General features: G+C 42.3%; 1 protein-coding gene across 2 annotated transcripts in view; it reads right to left on the bottom strand.

Moving 5' to 3' along the window:
• LOC121292268 (E3 ubiquitin-protein ligase pellino homolog 2) overlaps nucleotides 1-22,191 on the bottom strand; it is a 206,417-nt gene that overhangs the window by 21,654 nt on the left and 162,572 nt on the right. For both annotated transcript variants that reach the window (XM_041214081.1, XM_041214080.1), the window contains 3 exons: nucleotides 16,681-16,782; nucleotides 8,896-9,093; nucleotides 2,389-2,577 (listed from right to left, as the gene is read on the bottom strand). In XM_041214081.1, the coding sequence (XP_041070015.1) occupies nucleotides 2,389-2,577; nucleotides 8,896-9,093; nucleotides 16,681-16,782 (489 nt within the window). The remainder of the gene's footprint in view (nucleotides 1-2,388; nucleotides 2,578-8,895; nucleotides 9,094-16,680; nucleotides 16,783-22,191) is intronic.

A 22,191-nucleotide genomic window follows, 5' to 3' on the forward strand; every position in this document is an offset into this window, starting at 1 on the left:
GGTTTTAAGGGGAGCTCATGTCTGACCAATTTGATTGAATTTTTCGAAGAGCTGACCAGGTGTGTAGACGAGGGCAATGCATTTGACATAGTCTGCTTGGATTGCAGCAAGGCTTTTGATAAGGTCCCGCATGGGAGACTGATAATGAAGGTAAGAGCCCATGGGATCCAAGGCAATTTGGCAAATTGGGTCCAGAATTGGTTGAGTGGCAGGAAGCAAAGGGTGATGGTCGAGGGGTGTTTTTGTGACTGGATACCTGTGTCCAGTGGGGTTCCACAGGGATCAGTGTTGGGTCCCTTGCTGTTTGTAGTATATACGAATGATTTAGACTTGAACGTAGGGGGGTTGATCAGTAAGTTTGGGGGTGACAGGAAAATTGGTAGGGTGGTAAATAGTGGAGGAGGATAGCCTTAGATTACAGGAGGATATAGACGGGCTGGTCAGACGGGCTGATCAGTGGCAAATGGAATTTAATCCGGATAAGTGTGAGGTGATGCACTGGGGCAGGACAAACAAGGCACGGGAATACATGTTGAATGGTAGGACCCTGGGAAGTACCGAGGATCAGAGGGACCTTGGCGTGCACGTCCACCTGTCCCTTAAGATACAGGTAGATAAGGCATATGGGATACTTGCCTTTATTAGCCGAGGCATAGAATATGAGAGCAGGGAGGTTATGTTGGAACTGTATAAAATGCTGGTTAGGACATAGCTGGAGTATTGCATGCAGTTTCGGAATTCACATTATAGGAAGGATGTGATTGTGCTAAAGAGAGTGCAGAGGAGATTTACCAGGTTGGTGCCTGGGCTGGAGAGTTTTAGTTATGAGGAGAGATTGGATAGACTGATGTTTCTTTCCCTGGAGCAGAGGAGATTGAGGGGGGACATGACTGAGGTGTATAAGATTATGAGGGGCAATGATGGGGTAGACAGAAAGGAACTTTTCCCCTTGGTGGAGGGATCAATAACCAGGGGACGTAGACTTAAAGTGAGGGGCAGGATGTTTAGAGAGGACATGTGGAAGAATTTTTTTCACCCAGAGGGAGGTGGGAATCTGGAACTCACTGCCTGAAAGGGTGGTAGAGTCAGAAACCCTCATAACATTTAAGTAGTATTTGGATATGCACTTGCGATGTCATGGCATACAAGGCTATGAGCCTGGTGCTGGAAAATGGGATTAGAATAGTAAGGTACTTGTTTGACCGGTGCAGACTCAATGTGCCGAAGAGCCTTTTTCCATGCTGCAGACCTCAATGACTATCTTTTCAACATAGGAGAAAGTTATGAATGAATGACTTTTTTTTAAAAAAAAAAGCTTTCCTCTTTACACATCCTACATTGGTTCTAGACAGTATATAGTGAATAAATGGGCATGGAAGTGCCATAGCTTGGAGTTGTGGGGTGGCGTGGGTGGGGGGGTTTACAGCAGTTAAGGGGGAAGAACTTGCCATAGGAGCACAAGGGGCCACAGGGCACAGGGGCTGAGTGGAAGGGCAGAGCTTGGCATAGTGGTAAGAGGGGTGAAAGAAAGTGATTTGCAGAACAAAGCTTTGCACATGGGGCATGCGGAATCATAGCGGGTGTGAAAAGGATCTTTCAAACTTAACTTTTAAAAGGGCGCCTCATGCAGACCAGGGTTCATGAATCCTGAGGGGCTGTGAACCACAGCTCTTTAAAAAACTGGCCCGACACCATGAAAATTGCAGAGGAGTAGACCATGCTTATCTCCACAATGGAGCTAGCCAGGTCAGGAGTGTTGAATGTGGGCTTTTGACCTGAACCAGCCCACACCCTTTAAAGGCACTCCTAAAAATCAAACAGCTTAGGAATGGAGTCCAGAATCCCAGAACTGGGACCCACTGCAATTTTTTAAAGGGGTCCTGAGTCATCCCGGTTTGGCGAAAATCCAGGCCAAGTGGGTCGTTAGTCTGTGGACTTTCCTTCCACAGAAAGTACAGGAGATTGAGTCATTGAAAGTATTCAAGGCTGAGTTGGATATATTTTTGATCAACAAGGGAGTCAAGGGTTAGTGGGGGCAGACAGGAAAGTGGAGTTGAGGCCATACATGCAGATCAGCCATAGTATCAAATCGCAGAGCAGGTCTGAGGGACCAAATGGCCTATTCCTACTCCTAATTCCTGTATTCATCTGTTCTTGATCTATTATGTATGCTGCCATTTTATCTTTCTACATTATCTGCCTGCTTCAGTCATCTTGGTTTTAATAACCAAAGAAACATAGTTCAATTGCTCGTTCTTCAAACTTTACAAGTTTTACAAAGGTAATATGGAATAGCTTATTTCTAATGGATTTGGTATAGATTGACAGCTGAATACAAAACCAGTAAACCAACATATTTGTTACAATTAGGCAAGTATGTATACCTACCAGTTTTCCTCTTTGCTGTGCTGATCTTGTTTCCCTTAGAGTGTATACATCTCCACAAACAGAAATTTCCCGCCATACCCCAGGCTTAGATTCCTCTGTAAACCCTCCCCTGGGATGCATTACTAACACTCCATTAGTTGTTAACCCATCCATGTGGCCATCAGGATTTTTCCACTTAGCAGCTTTCTCCTATTAAGGTACAAAGAATACAGATTTACAATACGCATTTTAAAAAAGAAAAGCTTTAGATTAGCAAATAAGGTAAATATACCTGTTATGAAAAAAATTAATTTTAAAAGACAAGATCATTTTTGCTCAACTAAAACTATATAGAACAAAAAAATAAGGAAGGTGATTGCGGTTGTTGGAGGCCAATCATCTCAGCGAAAGATATCGCTGCAGGAGTCCCTTAGGGCAGTGTCCTAGGCACAACTTCAGCTTCTTCATCAATGACCTTCTCTTCTTCTGTAATGTCATACTTGAGGATGTCTGCTGATGATCGCAAGGTGTTTAGTACTATTCCCAACTCCTCAGATATGGAAGCAGTCAATGCCCGCATGCACCAAAACCCGGACAATGTTCAGGCTTGGGCTTATAAATTGCAATAAACATTTGCAACACACACAAATGTCAGGCAATGATAATCTCCAACATGACAGAATAGGAGCCATAACCTCCATGACCATACTGGAGGATGACAATCTGGAGATCAGCAGGGTGGCAAAACCTTAGGTATCAGTAATGGAAAAAATGGGGGTGACCCAGAAACCTGCTGTCAGCATTTGATGATGTACTGCCACTTGGTACTTAAGTCAGCATAAATGACTAATTTCACCAGTAACTAAAATGCGACGATATGCACTATTTGCTGAGTTTGGTCACTTTCTTAACGTCAATGCTAACTCACATTAGTCATGACACACAAGGTGTGATCTCCCACAGGCCCTTCAAGAACAATTGAGGAGCTAAAGGACCAGGCTGAGGAATCCTCAGAGGAGGGCAGGAACTCTGAAGATGCACAATCACATGACTTTGCACCTCCTCCACCAATGCAGATACACCTCCGCCTTGGTGGGTACTCCAGTAGAGATGTCTAGGTTGTCACATGGTGAGAAGCACATCACATGAGAGCAGGAACGGGTGCTGGAGACAGGGACAGCAGTGGAGAGCCCCCATTGAAGGTGCCGGATACTCCAACTTCTGCTCAGCTGGAAATAGATGCTGAACCTCAGAGGTCATCCACAAAAAGTAACGCTGAGCAGCAACAGGAAACATGTGTACTTCCGATAGCATTTCCAGAAGCAGTACACATCCCTGGAGAGGGACTGGAGGAGCACATCTCTAGCATGAGTGTAATGTCGTCTCAGCTATTTGCATTGATGTTCACCTCCATGGAGAATCAGAGATGGCAGGCCGCCAACTGCAGCTTTTCCAGAAGAATGCCCTACACACTCATGCTGCCTTTCTACACAGGATAGAGCAAAGCCTTGCCTTGGTGGCTCAGTGCCTTACTGACATGCAGCCAAGATCTCTCCAAGTCTTGCATAGCAGGAAAATACCAGTGAGCCATGAAAAAATGGAATAAGGGTATATGGCAATTGGAATTCTTCTCAAGATGCTCTCACTTCACATTGCTTGCCCTGTACAAGTGCAGGTGAGGCAGTCTTTGGCGAGAACCTCACAGGCTCCAAATTCAGAGGATTCCCACACAAAGCACCTCACCTGTCAAAGGAGGAGAATGAGCAGCCTGCCTTTAGCATAGCTAAAGACATAGGGGTTGCAACATGTAGAACTAAAGGGAAGCAGGTAAGAAAACTTTAATAGAAGAACCAGGGTCAAGGATGTTATGGAATGGCTGCAGGACATTTTAAAGGGGGAGGGTGAACAGCCAGAGGTCGTGGTCCATGCTGGGACCAATGACATAGGAAGAAAGAGAAATGAGGTCCTGCAAGCAGACATTAGGTAGGAAAATGAAAAGCAGGACTTCAAAAGGTAGCAATCTCCGGATTACTCCCAGTGCTGTACAGTAGTGGGTATTGCAACTGAAGGATAGAGCAGATGAATGTGTGGCTGGAGAGATGGGTAAGGAGGCAGGGCTTTAGATTCCTGGGGCATTGGGACCATTTCTGGGGGAAGTGGGACCTGTACAAGTTGGACAGATTACATCTGACCAGGATACTATAGGCCCCAAACAACCAGGGAGAGATAGAGGATCAAATATGTAATCAAATTTCACAGAAGTGTAAGAATAATAGGACAGTAGTAGTAGGGGATTTTGACTACCCAAATATTAACTGGGATAGTTTTAGTGTGCAAGGTAGGGAGGGAGCAAAATTCTTAAGTTGCATTCAGGAGAACGTTTTTAGCCAGTATGTAGAAAGTCCAGTAAGGGACGGGGCAGCTCTGGATCTAATATTCGGAAATGAGCCCGGGAAAATGGAAGGCATATCAGTAGGCGAGCATTTTGAGATAGTGACCATAACTCAGTTAGATTTAGAATAGTTATGGAAAAGGATATGCTTGGGCCTTAAAAAGATAAAAGTTCTAAGCTCGGGGAAGACTAATTTTATTAAGATGAGATTCGATTTGGCCCAAGTGGACTGAGAGCAGCTACTTGCAGATTAAACTGTGCCAGAGCAGTGGAAGGCAATCAAGGAGGAAATAGTGAGAGTGTAGGGTGAATATGTTCCTGTAAAGACAAAGGAGTTCAGGGGGAAACCAAGTCCAGAGAACCCAGGATATCAAGGGACATAAAGGTTAGGATTAAAAGAGAAACTTATGGCAGATGCCAAGGGCTCAATACAGCAGAGTCCTTGGAGGAGTATAAAGAATGCATAGGGGAAACTTAAAAAGGAAATTAGGAAAGCTAAGAGTGCATGAGAAAGCATTGGTGGGTAGAATAAAGGAAAACCCAAAGGGGTTTTTTAAATATATAAAGAGCAAGAGAATAACTAGGGAAAGAGTAGGGCCATAGAGGTCATGTGTGTGTGGGCCCAGAAGACATGGGTGCAGCCCTCAATGAATACTTTGCGTCAATCTTCATAATGGAAAAGGACGACACCGAAATAGACATCAGGGTGGGAGGACTGTGAAATATTAGAGGAAATTAACAGAGAGAGGAGGTAGTAGCAGGTTTAGTGGCCTTAAAAGTGGACAAATCCACAGGCCCAGATGAGATGTTGAGGGAAGCAAGGGAAGAGATACCAGGGGCCTTGGCAGTAGCTTTCAAATCCGCCCTGGCCACAGGTGAGGTGCCAGAGGACTGGAGGACTGCTAATGTTGTCCCATTATTAAAAAGGGAGGGAGGGGTAGACCAGGAAATTACAGGACAGTCAGTCTAACCTCAGTGGTGGGGAAGTTACTAGAAAGAATTCTGAGGAACAGAATATATCCGCACTTAGAGCGACATGGATTAATCAGGGGTAGTCAGCATGTTAAGGGAATGTTGTGTTTGACAAATTTGATCAAATTTTTTGAGGAGATAACCAGGAGTGTCGATAAGGGTAATGCATTGGTATGGTCTATGTGGACTTTAGCAAGGCTTTTGATAAGGTCCTTCATGGCAGACTGGTCAAGAAACTAAGAGCCCATGGGATCCAAGGCAAAGTGGCACGTTGGATCCAAAATTGGCTGAGAGTTAGGAAGCAGAGGGTGACGGTAGAGAGGTGCTTCTGTGACTGGAAGTCTGTTTCCAGTGGGGTTCCGCAGGGCTTGGTGCTGGGGCCCTTGCTGTTTGTGGTGTACATAAATGATTTGGACTTAAATGTAGGGGGTATGATCAAGAAGTTTGTAGATGACACAAAAATTGGTAGGGTGGTATCTAGTGAGGATAGCCGAAAACTGCGGGAGGATATCAATGGACTCGACAGGTGGGCAGAGCAGTGGCAAATGGAATTCAACCCGGAAAAGTGTGAGGTCATGCACTTGGGGAGGGCTAACAAGGCAAGAGATTACACTATGAATGGTAGGACCCTGGAAAGTACTGAAGATCAGAGGGACCTTGGTGTGCATATCCATAGATCCCTGAAGGTAGCAGGGCATGTGGTTAAGATTGCATATAGGATACTTGCCTACATTAACCAAGACATAGAATACAAGATCGGGGAGGTTATCCTGGAACTGTATAAAATGCTGGTTAGGACACAACTGGAATATTGCATGCAGTTCTGGTCACCACATTATAGGAAGGATGTGATTGCAATGGAGGGGGTGCAGAGGAGATTTACCTGGATGGTGCCTGGGCTAGAGATTCCAAGCTATGAGGAAAGATTTTACAGGCTGGGGTTGTTTTCCTTGGAGCAATGAAGGTTGAGAGGGGATCTGATAGAAGTGTATAAGATTATGAGGAGCATAGATAGGGTGGATAGGGAGGCACTTTTTCCATTAGTAGAGGGATCAATAACTGGGGGCATAGATTTAAGTTAAGAGGTAGAAGGCTAAGAGGGGAGTTGAGGAGAAATTTTTTCACTCAAGGGGTGGTGAGAGTCTGGAATTCACTGACTGAAAGGGTGGTTGAGCCAGAAACACTCGTAACATTGAAGTAGTATTTAGATATTCACTTGTGTTGCCATAGTCTTCAGGGCTATGGACCAAGCTCTGGAAAATGGGATTAGTGTAGTCAGATCTTTGTTGACCGGCATGGACACGATGGGCCGAATAGCCTCCTTCTGAGCTGTAGACGTCTATGAGTCTATAACTTGGGTGTGTATTGTAATGTTAATAGCAATATTCTGATGTTTATTTCAATTTTCTCAGCCTCTATTTTGCACTCCCCATTCACCCTGGACAATAACCTTCAGGCGAATTGTATGATCAACATATGAGGAGGAAAGGGAATGAACCTGATGGTTGGCTGATTGACTGTTGAAATGGATGACGTCTATGGGGGGACACAAGGCATGGGGGTTTCTGATAGCACTAGCAGATGACCTCACAAAAAGAGAGATTAAGTAAAGCGTGCCTAGATGAGCGCATCACCAATTTCTCTGGCAGCCATATTTGTGGGTACAGGTACTATGGCCACATCTGGTTCCTCCTCAGAGGAGGAGGGTACCAGTCATTCTGCATCTTTTCTTGCTGCGGCCATTCTTCTCTGCAACATGATATTGTGATGGGCACAGCAGAGGCACAAGGCTCCTGTTGAGTCTCTCCTCTGGCTCACTGATGGCGTTCTTGCAGGAGTCATCAACCAGGTATTCAGAGGGTAGCTGTCCTCTCCAAACACCCAGCTGCTGAGGCTGTGTAGAGGAGTGACAACCTGCAGGAAATGACTGGTACAGAATGAACGAATCATAGCAGCTCTCTGGATATCTGGCACAGATATACATGAGCCACTTTTCAACGGTCACAAAGTAACTGGACATCAAGAGAGTGGAATCCCGTGCGATTAAAGACGACTTCTGGTTCCACCTGCTTAAATCAATGGCTCCCTCCACTTAAGTTGACATGCAGCCAACCACTGCAGCAGAGCCAACAGCCCTCTGTGTTCGATTAGCTTTGCTGGTAAAATGTGGAAGTCTTGGAAAAAATGGCAGCAGTAACCTGGATAGTGCATTATTGGGGAGCAGATTGAGAGATCCTCAAGATGTCACCAAGGAGCTAGAGGCAAAAGAATTCATGTTTGGGATGACCTTGATGGCCACTAGCAAAGCGTGCCCATCTGTCCCCTTTCAGACAGCTGCAGGCATTAGCAGTGACTTACCACAAAAACATGAGCCTTCTGTAGCACAGCTACTTTCTCATGTTGAGGAAAGCACTCATATCTGTAGACCTTGTGCTGGGGATATTGCCTCCTTCGAACTGCAGTTCTCTGTTGATCCCTTTTGTCACATGGAGCAAGCATGTGGCTACAGAGTAGACAGTCTTTGTGTTGCTGCCGTTGTAGTCATTGGTGTGCTGTCTGGTATTACTGCTCCTTATGAGAGTCCCAGGTGACTGCTGCGTAAGTTGCTCCCATACTGAAATGAAGGCTGACAACAAGGAAGTTGAAGTGAAGGGAAGCGATCACTCCCTGCTGTGCTCTAGTCTAGTTGACCCTGCTGAGTTTCAGACAGCTGGTCTGGGGATCTGGAGTTCACTGCCTAAAAATAAGGTAGCAGCAGAAACCTCCATAGCAGTTAAAAAGTACTTGGATACGAGCTTAAAGTACCATAACCTAGAAGGCTCATGGACCAAGAGCTGGAAAGTGGGATTAGATATTGCTAATATCTGCAGATGTCTGGAAAGGGACAGATGAACATGCTTTGCCAGTGGCCATCAAGGTCACATAAAAGCTGAGGAACACCTTGTTAGAGTAGGTTTGTGGGCCTTAATAAACAATTTTTATGTATGCAGAAATAAAACAGAAAAGGTTCAGATACATGATATTCTCAAATATTGGCTTCACTATGAATATATTTTCCATTAATTTACAGGGTAGCATAACATTCTGATCAGTGCTTACAATCTATATTGCAAATGCTCCAAGAAATGTGCTTTTAGATTAACCAAACCCTGCACCATACTTACCCCAAGAAATATGTTTTTTGATGAATCAAATCCTGCAGCGTAAATCCGTGCTGTGTATGGTACATTTCTGTCACAAACTATCCTACATGCAAATCTGGAGATGGTACTTTGAGTGATTTGCATCTCATCATTACTCTGGCTGCCAGAAACTGTGTCCGTCACCACAAAATCAATGGGATTCTCTGTAGACCTTCCAATCTGTGAAAGAAGGAAAAAACAAATAATCTACATATGGCACTACAGAATACTGCAAAGAAGAATATTTCCTAGTCTCTCTCAAATATATTAGCAAGAAACTTAAACTACATTTTTCATTGAATTTTATCAATAGACATTTTCTACTTTCTCATTGCAATGCAATATTATTTTCAAGTTATTATTACTGATTAACAACATAATACATTAGAATTCAGTTAGCCGTGTAAAGGCTCATGTAGGTGACAGTTTGGATTCATATGGTTCTACTCAATTTTATTCTATTAAGTGGTCATAATAATTCTATTAAATGGTCATAATAATCCTATTAAGTGGTCATAAAATTATTAAGATAAATAAACTTACAGGCCCCTTGATAGCTCCATCAAGAACCCTTGCTGAGCTGAATCCATTAGTAGGCTTTGAAGCTCAGCCAAGTGTTCATAAAAGGATTCCATTGAACAGCTGTGATAAAATCTTTGAATTCAAAGAAAGACCTCAGCCATCTGCTCCAGCTTAAAAGCTGGGGAACAGATGTCTAAACTTTCAGTAGAGGTCCGCCAGCTGTTCAAACTTAAAAACAAGGGAACAGAAATACGAGCTGTCATTCAATTAAGAGATTAAATCACAGGAGACAAATGACAGTCAAATCGGAATATCAATGCTGTTCAATGCAGAAGAGCACTTTATCTATTGGACAATGTAATCTAATGCATTGGAACACATTCCCACTTTAACAATGCTGGTCAATGTAATGGTCACTTGCCCTTTAAGAACAAAGTCCTCTCATGAATTACTGTATTAAAAAAATATTTAGATTATACAGCATGAAATGTGAAGTTATCAACACATTTTGAACTTGCCTGTCAAAAGGTTTCCAACTCCATTTTAGGGGCCCCCATGGTTCATGATACCTTGGAGCAACCATGAACCACAGTTTACAAAAATGGGCACATCATGAAAATAGCTGGGGAGGGGTGGGGGATTGGGAGTCTAAAATGCCCAAATACCCACCCCATGCAATGAGGCCAGCAAGGCAGGAATGCTGCATTGCTGCATGTGGGTTTGTGACACGCCCCATTTCCCAAACTGATCAAAATAGCCGACAACAGGAATGGGGTTAGGAACCACAAGCCTCTATTTTCACATGCCCAACACAGATTTGCTCCGTGTAGGGGTGGGAAATCAGGCCGCACAAGTTGTTATTCATTTTTATTTTAGGAAATAATACATTGAGTAAACAGTACATGACCACTTAAACAATACATGACCACTGCACGTCCTTGTGGAGACGAAGTCCCGCCTTCACAGTGAGGATAGCCACCATCGTGTTGTATGGCACTAACTGTGCTAAATGGGATAGATTTTGAACAGATCTAGCAACTCACAACTGGGCAATCATGAGGCACTGTGGGCCATCAGCAGAAGTGTATTCAACCACAATCTGTAACCTCAGGGCCCAGCATATCCCTCACTCCACCAAGCCGGGGGAATCAACTCTGGTCTAATGACGAGTGTAAGAGGGCATGCCTGGAGCAGGATCAGGCATATCTAAAAATGAGGTGTCAACTTTGTGAAGCTATAACAGAGGACTGACTACTTGCGTGCCAAACAGCATGAGCAGCAAGTGACAGACAGAGCTAAGCGATTCCACAACCAACAGATCAGACCCAAGCTCTGCAGTCCTGGAACATCCAGTCGAGTGGTGGTGGACGATTAAACAATTCATTGGAGGAGAAGGCTCCACAAATAGCACCATCCTCAATGATGGGGGAACCTAGCACTTCAATGCAAAAGATAAGGCTGAATCTTTTGCAAAAACCTTCAGCCAGAAGTGCCAAGTCGATGATCCATTTCAGCCTCCTCTAGAGGTCCCCAGCTTCACAGATGCCTGTCTTCAGCCAAATTGATTCACTATACATGATATCAAGAAATGGCTGAAGTGACTGGGCATTGCAAAGGTCCTGATAATATTTTGCAATAGTACTGAAGACTTGTGATCCAGAATGTGCCGCGCCCCTAGCCAAGCTGTTCCATTACAGCTACAACACTGGCATCTACCGAGCAATGTGGAAAAGTGCCTAAGTATCTCCTGTCCATAAAAAGCAGGACAAATCCAGGCTAGCCAATTGCCACCAGTCTACTCTCCATCATTAGTAAAGGGATAGAAGTGCCATCAATCAGCACTTGCTTAGTAATAACCTCAGTTTGGGTTCCACCAGGGTCATTCGGCTCCTGACCTTATTTCAAACATGGACAAAAGAACTGAACTCCAGAAGTGAGGTGAGAGTAACTGCCATAAGACCATAAGAAATAGGAGCAGAAATTAGGCCATTCAGCCCATCGAGTCTGCTCCGCCATTCAATCATGGCTGATAAGTTTCTCAACCCCATTCTCCTGCCTTCTCCCCGTAACCTTTGATCCCCTTACCACTCAAGAACCTATCTATCTCGGTCTTAAATACACTCTGTGACCTGGTCTCCACAGCACTCTGTGGCAATGAATTCTATAGATTCACCACACTCTGGCTAAAGACGTTTCTCCTCATCTCTGTTCTAAAAGGTCTTCCCTTTACTCTGAGACTGTGCCCTCAGGTCCTAGTCTCTCCTAGGAATGGAAACATCTTCCCCACGTCCACTCTATCCAAGCCTTTCAGTATTCTGTAAGTTTCAATCAGATCTCCCCTCATCCTTCTAAACTCCATTGAGTATAGATTCAGAGTCCTCAAACGTTCCTTATATGTTAAGCCTTTCATTCCTGGGATCATTCTCGTGAACCTCCTCTGGACCCTCTCCAGGGCCAGCACATCCTTCCTGAGATACGGGGCCCAAAATTGCTCACAACATTCTAAATGTGGTCTGACCAGAGCCTTATAAAGCCTCAGCAGCACATCCCTGTTTTTATATTCTAGTCCTCTCGAAATAAATGCCAACATTGCATTTGCCTTATTGATTTGATTTATATAAATTTATTTATAAATTTATTTGACATCAAGGCAGTACTTGACCGGGCCTGGCAACACTGGGGTCAACGGGGATCAGAGGGAAAACACAATGCTGGCTGGAGTCATACCTAACACAAAGGAAGATGGTTGTGGTTGCTGGAGGTCAATCATCTCAGTTCCAGGACATCATTGCAGGAGTTCCATAGGGTAGTGTCCTAGCCCCAATCATCTTCAGCAGCTTCCTTAACGGCCTTTAATGAAGTGGGGATGTTTGCTGATGTTCAGCACCATTCACGACTTTTCACATACTGAAGCTGTCCATGTCCAAATGCAGCAAGACCTGGACAATATCTAGGCTTGGGCTGACAGGTGGCAAGTGACATTCGTGCCATACAAGTGCTAGGCAATGACCATCTCCAACAAGAGAGAATCTAACCTTCGCTCCTTGACATTCAATGGCATCACCATCGCCAAATCCCCCACTAACCCCCACTGGGGGTTACCATTGACCAGAATCTGAACTGGACTAGCCATATAAGTACTACAGCTACAAGAGCAGGTCAAAGGCTAGGAATCCTGTGGTGAGTAACTCACCTCCTGACTCTCCAAAGCCTGTCCATCATCTACAGGGCACAAGTCAGGAGTGTTACGGAATACTCTCCACTTGCCTGGATGAGTGCAGCTCCAACAACACTCAAGAAGCTTGACAGCATACAGGACAAAGCAGCCTGCTTGATTGACACCCCATCCACAAACATTCACGCCCTCCACACCCATGCACAGTGGCAGCAGTGTGTACCATCTACAAGCTGCACTGCAGGAACTCACTAAGCCTCCTTAGACAGCACCTTCTAAACCCACAAACACTACTATCTAGAAGGACAAGGACAGCAGGCACATGGGAACACCACCACCTGGAAGTTCACCTCCAAGTCCCTCACCATCCTGACTTGGAACTATATCTCCAATCCTTCAGTCACTGGATCAAAATCCTGTAACACCCTTCCTAAAAGCACTCTGGGTGCACCTGCACCACATGGACTGCAGCGGTTCAAGGAGACAGCTCACCACCACCTTCTCAAGGGCAATTAGGGGTGGGCAATAAATGCTGGCCTAGCCAATAAAGGACAATGGACAAATTTTTAAAAGTCTGAATTCTGAGGTCTCCCACCTTGTGAAAATGGGATATTAATCCCCTGAAAATGGTGTGGGTGAAGTTACTGGCCTCTTCCAACCATCACTGTGAGCATCTTTATCTTTCAGGGTCCTGAATAGGCAGCCTAGGAGGCCACCCAAAGAGGACAAGTTGGATATTTAAATCAGGGTTCCAATGCTAATTTAAGACTGAATTGAGCAGAGGTTATACTCCCATGGATTCCACAAAAGCAGCATGGCCAAAACCACTCCCCCACCTCCCCACACCTCACTCCCATTAATGTCATCTTGGGGCTGAAACCAGTGGAATGCCCCAGGTTGCTTGATTTCGCAGCCCACCAGCTCAATGCAGTGAGGTCTAGCCCTCAAAATGGAGCAGGCCTCCCTACAGGACTAGGGAGTATCTGGTCAATGCTTTCCACCGGCTGGGTTCACTGAAATTTGCCTGAGGGAGAGGAAGTCTACCCCAATGTGTCAACTTGTTTTGTTGGCAATACTAATGAGTCAGAATGCAGTTGGTTACACTCCCAGTCCAGAACCTGAGTTCATAATCAATGCTGACACTTTAGTGCAGTATCAAAGAATGCACAGATGCAGCCTGACATTACTTGACCTCCACCTTCCTGTTGAAGTGATGGTAAACAAGCCTTTAACTGAAGAATTGTAGAATGAGTTTCCTAGTCTTGGCCAGCATGCTTACCTCATTCAATGCTGTTAAAAACAGACCAATTGGTTACTCATATCACTTAAGTTGACTGTGCTTCAAAGTAATTAAACACAAGTACATCTAATCACTAGTTTGAACCTAATTAGAATTACCAGAGTGATTATATGAAAACAAAAATAAACTCAGCAGATCAGGTAGCATATATGGAGAAACAGAAGTCAGTGGGCCTGAATTTCCCCTATGAGGTGGGAATCATAAGTCATGAGATTTTCGACATTTTGATCCCCCCCATGCCTGACAGTACCCACAACACACTGTCATGACTGGATGGCTGAGGCGGGTTTGAAAGAGGGCTGTTGGCTCCCAAAGCAGGCCTTAGGCAGGAATGGATGGAGGCAGGCAGATGCCAAGGCGAGCAGGTTAGAAGGTTCGCCTTTATTCATCGAGGCATTGGTCCAGTTCTGTACATTAATTCTAGGCACCCTAGCCCTTACCCCTCCTCACTATCCCCATTACTCATAACACCCGGAATCCTGTCACCTCCCACCCACCCTTCTGTCTCCTCCATATACCCCTGCCATTGCCCACACGCACGTATCTACTATGGACAGACCTCATGAGCCCTATAACAACATTGGGAAGTCTTTGAGCTGCTCACGAAACTGTCAAAATAAATAAACATCCATTCAAACTCCATTTAAAAAAAACCTTAACCCTCTTAGAAGCCCATAAGACTGAAACACAGTTATTCAAACTCCACTTGAAGAAAACATAATCCTATTAAGTGGTATTAAGATTGTCAAAATAAACAGCTATTCAGAAACCACCTCAAAAAACAATCCTCTTAGCAACTCATTAAACAGTCACTCAAAATAAGCTCTATCCCCTTGACAGGTGTATCAACAACCTATGTTTATCTGAATTCATTGGTGGGATTGGAGCTCAGCATTCATAGCGAGATTCCATTGCACAACTGTGTCTACAAAGCCTCCAAAGCTGAATATAGAGCAGATGGTCATCTGCTCCACTGCTTCAAAGGCTGAACAGATGGCTAAGCTGTCAATAAATAAAAAGATCTAAGCGCAGGATGCAACTGACACAGTAAAATCTGAAACTCAATATTGTTCAATGTAGAAGGGCACTTTATCCACTGGATAAATTAATCTAATGCGTCTGAAGACATCTACTTACACTGTGCTGGTTAATTTAATAGTCACTTACCTTTTCTAAAAACAAATCCCTATTATCAATCACTGCATTAAAAGCATAATTAACTTAGAATACAGTGTTACATTACGACACATTAAGTTAGCAACAACGTATAAACTTACCTGTCAAAAGTTTCCCAACTCCAGAACAAACTTTTCCCATGGTTCATGGTACCTCTGAGCTGGTGAGAGCCACATCTCCTTCAGACGTCGGCAGGATTCCATGAAAATTGTGGGGGGGGGGGTCTGAAATCACCGCCCCAGCAATGGAGCAATCAGCGTCTCGATTGCTGCATGCTGGTTCACAACCCACACCCTTAAAAATGATGCACATGGGAATGGGGGAGGGAATCTCAGTAACAGGTCCCATCCAGCTCTTTTCCCCCACCTGACATCGGTTTGCCCCACGTCAGAATGACAAAATCCAGCCTGAAGTCCTTCTTTCCCACCCAGTTAATGGAGTCCTGCTAATGTGGATACTTGGCTATCAATTAGTTCGCTGTAAATGCACTTTCAGGAATATTATCCGAATATGCTAATCGTTTGGCTTCTAATATCATTGACAATGATTTCTAGTATTACAGCGATTATAACTGACCTTAGTTATTGAATTGATGTAATTAACAATTAAAGTCCAAGCATTGATTATCTTTAACTTCTGTAAGTTTCCCAGCTGTTTTGGTTTTAAACAGTCTTTATGGCTTTCCAAATATCAAACAAGGTAAAAGAATATATCTTTGAGAACTTATCAAGGGGAGAGAAGGACACAGTGGGAAAGAAGGACACAGTGGGAAGTACAGAAAATTAGGGTTCTGGTGGGGGAGAGAAAGAAGATAAATTACCTAATTGAGGAGGTAACTTTTTTGGAATGCGTAAGGAGACAGGTAGAGGGGGAGTGAGGTAAAGGGATTTTGGAAGGAAGTTTCAGAAAAAAGGCATATAAACATTGACGGATCTGCCTCATACAGGAGCCATTATCCTAACTGGACAAATAGGTTAAAAACTACAAGGTGATAGTTAAGTTAGTATATATTTTGGTAGTTAAGTTATCTGCGCCACGAAGCCAGTGGTGTGTGCTAGCCACTATGATACAGTTATGAGCAACTCTCCAGTAGTTCTTAACTCAGCCTAGACAGTAACAATCTCAGGCTGCTCAACTGTGAGAGACTTCACTACACATAGACATGCACTTCCCAGTATGGATCTTCATAGGGCAATCTGGAGGAGCATAAATTTTGAATACTTTTTCCCCTCAAGCCCAGGAACATTGATCCCAACTGTAGCATTCCCCCCCCGATGCTCCATGAGAGGCACCATGAGAGATTCAATAAATCAACACAGACTATTAATTGAATCTTGAACCTTTCTGATTTTTAACACATTTTATTTCAACCGAGAAGGTTTTATATATATTTCTAATGTGCTTCTGAAATGGAATCCTTTAACTGCATCTCAGAATTTACACAATTCAACCCAAGTCTAAGTAAAACTCACTAAACAGGACTGAGAGTTTTCCCCTTACAGGGTTACAGAAAACAGTTTGCCATAATATAGTATATTTTAGGAACCGAGGAAATTTGTAGACTATTTAAATACCACAAGTAAATAGGACTCACCTGAAACATGTCTGTGTCCTTGTCATAAGTATACTCTACCACCACAGTCTGGTTTCTGGATAGTGTATATGAGATGCTATGTTGCCCTTTACAATTGACTGCCTATAAAGTAGAAAATAAAAGGGAGTACATAAATATTTTTCTTCGGATGTAATAACTGGCTTTCAGCGGTATGGACATTGCAACAATAGTAAGCTGCAACCAACTGAACAAGAAAATAAAATTGTATGATGCAAGTTGCAATTTATAAAAATGGAAAGTATCTATACCAAGAGTCAGATTTTCTCTATCCAGATGGTTCTGATTAGTCATTTTCAGGAGTGTACCTGCCGGCAGGGTTATTTGGTAGGCAGAGCTTGGCGCGCACAGGGTGTCCTGGTGACAGCGGAGGTGGTAGCGGAGAACAAGAATAATGGAAGGCAAGGGGAACCCAGCAAAGTCACCCTAGCTGAGGAGATAGTTTCCACGAGGGTTGGGATGGAACTGATAGCAATGGCAAGAGCAGGATGGGAATGGCATGGAAGATGAATGAGAAAATGGAATTGGTTAAATGCGGCAAAATGACAGGGACACTTGCTTGATACAACTTATTATTCAAAAGCTATTCTTTGTGCTGAAAATGAAGATTCTAAAAAGCTGCCAAGTGAATTCAAAAATACATCAGCATTGAGTCTATAGGTGAAGATGGTGACAACAGCCTATACCCTCCACAGTTTCTACACAGTCTAAATCCAATGGGCATGTCACCTCTGAAATTTAGATTCAAGGAAGGAGCAGTTATAATGTTACTAAAAAATTTGAATCTTAAGGACTTTGCCATCGAGCATAGTTGGTAGTTAGGACGTTGTTTTCTTCAATGATAGGCAGATTTCAAGGAAATAGTGTTTATTCCTCAAATAATATTGAGCCCGTTGGATGTAAATCTGCCTTTTCAACTCTGGAGAAAACAATTCCCAATCAGACTTTCATATTCTATGTTGATAAACAAGTCACAAGGCCAGACTCTTGACAAAATTTGTATTTATCTTCCTTAGCCTGTTTTTAAACATGAACAGCTTTGTAACACTTTCCAGCGTGAGAAATTTTGATTCTGTTAAAGTCTTTGTTGGAAGAACAACTAGAAATCTTGTATTTAAAATACTGTTGCAATGAAGATACTAATTTGACCACAAATGTTTTGCTGCTCTCTGTTATTATTAATCATATGTTCTGAAAATTGGACTAATGTATGAAAACCCCTGTAAACAATTAACGGGGTGAAACTGTTCGGTCAGTAGTGCAAAATGGGCTCTTTAACAAATTGGCAGCAGATTTTTTGCCACAAATTTTTCTTTCCATATTGCGAATATTTTTAATTTCATATTATTTCCTAGTCTGTTGCTTTTACATAAGTCTTTTAAAAGATTCTGAACCATCATCAGGCTGCAGTGAAAAATTGGCTGCCGATTCACCACGAGCCCATTTTGCAGTGTTGGCATAGACCAATCTTGCCCCCTAAGCCTCAAAGTCATTTACAAGGTTGGAGTACAATATCCCAAGCAAGATTAAAATCTTTTCATCAAGATCAACAAACAGCATTCAGCATAAGTGACTTGCAGGTTAAATAATGAATACTGCATTCACTAGCAATGTATTTGATCAAAAATGTTTTTGCACTTGAATTTTGTAAAGTATGTTTACGAAGGTACCAAATCTCTAGCAATTTCAGAATACAATTAAAAATGCCTGTGAATGCAGAATGTTTAAAAGGTTATTACAAAAATAATGTACAAATTTTGTAAAAAAAATACAAATTGCAAACTGTTTGAAAGATCCTTAATACACAGCTATAAATCCTGGAATTAGTGACAATCAAATTTATCCCTCCACATTGAAGTAACTACATCAATAACATGGTTTCTTCATGCTGATTTTCTTCTGCTCCAAAAACATCTCATTAAGTGAGGGGTTATTCACATATTAACCTAGACATAAATTAGCAGCAGGCTGGTCAATCAATGGGAAAAAGAAAGGAAGCCAAGAATGACTATATTCTCATCCAATGTCCACATTTACACCTGCAGCAGAAGTTTCTGGTTGGTAGAAGTGAGAAGCTTGGCTGATTCATTTTCCCACCTTCCCACCCCAGTCCACATATGGTTGGAAAAGGGAGACCAAAAGTTAAACTCCTATTACTGCAATGGTTAAAATCAGCTAACTTAGCATGAACTCAAAAAGAAATGTCAATCCTTCCTGTTTTGTGTGCCTCAGCTACACATTAACTAAACCCCACAAAATGACATATGGCCATTAAAATCTCCAACTCTAATATTTGCTAATCCTTCATTCTGTGGTTTGCATACAAATTTTGCCTTTGTTTTGTTTAGGATTATATTTTCTGTTTCTCCCTACTCTATATATTATTTTGGACAGCGAGGTATTGGGCTGGACTTTCAGAATTGGGGAGACTCCATGACCTTTAAAAACGGCAGCCAGGATCCAACTCCAGGATTCCTAACCCCATCTCCAAAGTTTACTATTTTCACCAGGGCTTTTTAAGGGTGCGGGCTAGTTCGGATTGCAAGCCAACACCCTGTAATTCTTGACCTGGCTGGCTCTATTGCAGGGATAAGCATTTCCTAGACCTCCACAATTTTCATGGAGCAAGCTAGTCCCCCCCCCCCCCGCCACCCTCTCCGCAAAGAGTTGTGGTTCATGACGCCTCAGAGCAAACCTTTTGAAAGGTAAGTTCTAAAGGTCCTCCTCATGCACCCCTGCCAAGGTATGCCCCCAACCAACCCCAATGACCATGTCAAATTATGGCACCTCAATGCCCATTCACCCACTATACACTGTTAGAACCAATGAACTCTATAATGACCATAGGATGCACCAAAAAAGCTTTTAGAAAGCACTGATACCTTTTCATTTTCTTTGAAAAACACTTTCATCACAAGCCAACAAATGTGTCAGTCATTCAGACCCTTTAAAGCATCAACAGCAGAAACTACAAGCACTTGAAACCTCTCTGTATTATGCAAATAAACATTGTGCAATTGACAACACAGATCAGAGAGCCAGAGCTGTCAATCAGGCAATGTTTTCCCTGTGGCTCAGGTGTTTGAACAGGCTACTGGCTTTCTGGGCTTTCAGCCAAACTTCTATGTATTCTTGGCTGAAAGCCCAGAGAGCCATTAGAGTACATTGTAAATTTAGAATTACTCAGCCTCTTTTCCAATATCACAGCTCCATATAACAAAACGTGGAGATCCAGATAATTGAAATTCCTTCCTCTACTAATTGTTGTTAAAAGGCTAGCATTAATTTTAAGCTCTTTTTATTTAAATTAGCAGATAGGAATTTCACTCCCAGTTATTTTACTTAATATGAATAAATTTAAGGTCACATAATATAAAATTGTTAGACTTCAGTTTTCACGATTTCTGATAAATTAGTTTATAGGATTAAGGAGATTTTCAGTGTGAAACAACAGCCTTAGCCTGTTGTGCATCACTGCTGAAATCCTCAGGTTACTAGCTTACTAATGCTGCCAGTGTTTTTTTTTTAAACTGAGCATATTGACAAATTGAAGTTAAGCAAGTTAAGCACCACCACCAAGGAGGCCTACTTGGCATTAGGCAAAACATTGAACAGTTCTACTGGTTGAAACATGATTTGTGGTTCAAGTGACTTACTGGCCTAAAGTAATTTTTGCTTTATTACTCCTTAGCTTTTTGGAAAATGGTGGAGTAAAAACGTTTTATCATCTTTTATCACAAAAAATGCCTACTCCGATCACGTGTGAACAGTTCACTATCAGGTTGTACCAGTGCTGCTTGAAGACAGTCATGGGGGTAAGTTAGAAAAAGATCACTTTCCATTTTCACTACTGGCATCTTTTACACAAATACTTTGTCTTCACTCAGCAACTTTCCAAACAGCTCAGCTCAAATGGCATGAGGTCATTGCAATCAGGCAGCTTATTGTATGACTATCACAAGATCTCTTTCTGTGCAATTTTCGGAGGTGCACAAGGAATCATTTTGGTGTATTATGACACAGCCAAAGGTAAATGCTAAATTGTTCAAATCCCAGAGGGAAACTTGAAACAACTGTCATAACCAATTTTTGCAATTTGTATGTTTTGAGATGCAGCCTTTGAATTCAGTTATAACAAGACCACTGAGTCTCAAGAAATCTTTATAAAACTAAATTAAACATTCATTAACTAAAACATCGTAAGCACATAGATATGTCTACAAATTACAACTACAATAACTTCTAAAAATCCCCTTAATCTGACTCTCAGTTACACCTCCGCTGAGGCAACAGTAACGGCGGCTTGAGGCTTACAGGTTGGAAGTTTTAGATCTTAGAATCCCTCTCCTTTTACCAACAGCCTCTCTTCCTTTATACATATTTTCCTCCGAATGCAAATTTTCATTGTATCACTATGTCTTTTGAACTTTACCTCTTCTAAAAAGACCCTTTCATAATACCCACTTTAGTAATCCTTGGAAAAAGTAAACACATTGTTTGGCTTCTTCTGGCTAAGTGTAATATTTCACACATTCTTTTGAATGGTTTATTTAAAAATGCAACTTGCCCCTTTTACACTTCATCTTGTAACTTCCCTATGTTTCCCTAATTAACATTTCAAACCTACTACTCTTCTATACATCAAACCTTTGGGCCAGCTGGCTTTAATCCAAGTAAGACACATAAGAGTTATAGTGGTGCTTGTGTCCAGTTTAAAATAATTTCCAATAACATTATAGACATTATTCTATCTTCTTGACAGGTGTCATTTTCTTAAACAAATTCGCAACTTAACAACTAAGTATCTCCAAATAATCCAAGTACACGAAAGATATTTTTACTGACATTGCACCTAAGCCTGGAGAAAGCAAAAATCTGTAAAACAAAAATAAAAATACCTGGAAAAACTCAGGAGGTCTGGCAGCATCTGCGGAGAGGAACACAGTTAACGTTTCGAGTCCGTATGAATCTTCAACAGAACAAGCAGGCTACAAAAACCACGCAGGGTTGAACTATATGTAGAGTGTTCCAATAACTAACTCAATTAGTGATTTATTTGCAAATGTTTTATTCCTCACTTTTGGAACAAGCACTGCACCAAATCTCGGTTCAAGAATTATTGTATGCAATTGCTTTTTGTTGTAGACCAATATACTCTAAATTGCTGTTAACTATATTAATTGGTCAGATTGCCAAAATAAAACAGAAAATAGATTAATCCCTGGAATTTTAATTTAGAAAACAAGGATGCTTTAAATGAAATATTTGGGTAAAAATTCAGAGTGTACTCATTTACTAGCAGGAAAGCCAGTGCAGAAAAGACCAATTTCAGGGTGCAACGTCTGCACCTAATCTGCTCCTGGGTTACATGTGTCTCCATATTGTTAAGCACGGCTATTTAAGCTGCATAAACAGATGTTAGGTAACAGAGATATCATTTTATTTCTTTATTCTTTCATGGAATGTGGGTGTCACTGACAATGCCAATATTTG

This window comes from Carcharodon carcharias, chromosome 20 (genome assembly GCF_017639515.1).
Source record: "Carcharodon carcharias isolate sCarCar2 chromosome 20, sCarCar2.pri, whole genome shotgun sequence".
In the NCBI taxonomy this organism is placed as follows: Eukaryota; Metazoa; Chordata; class Chondrichthyes; order Lamniformes; family Lamnidae; genus Carcharodon; species Carcharodon carcharias.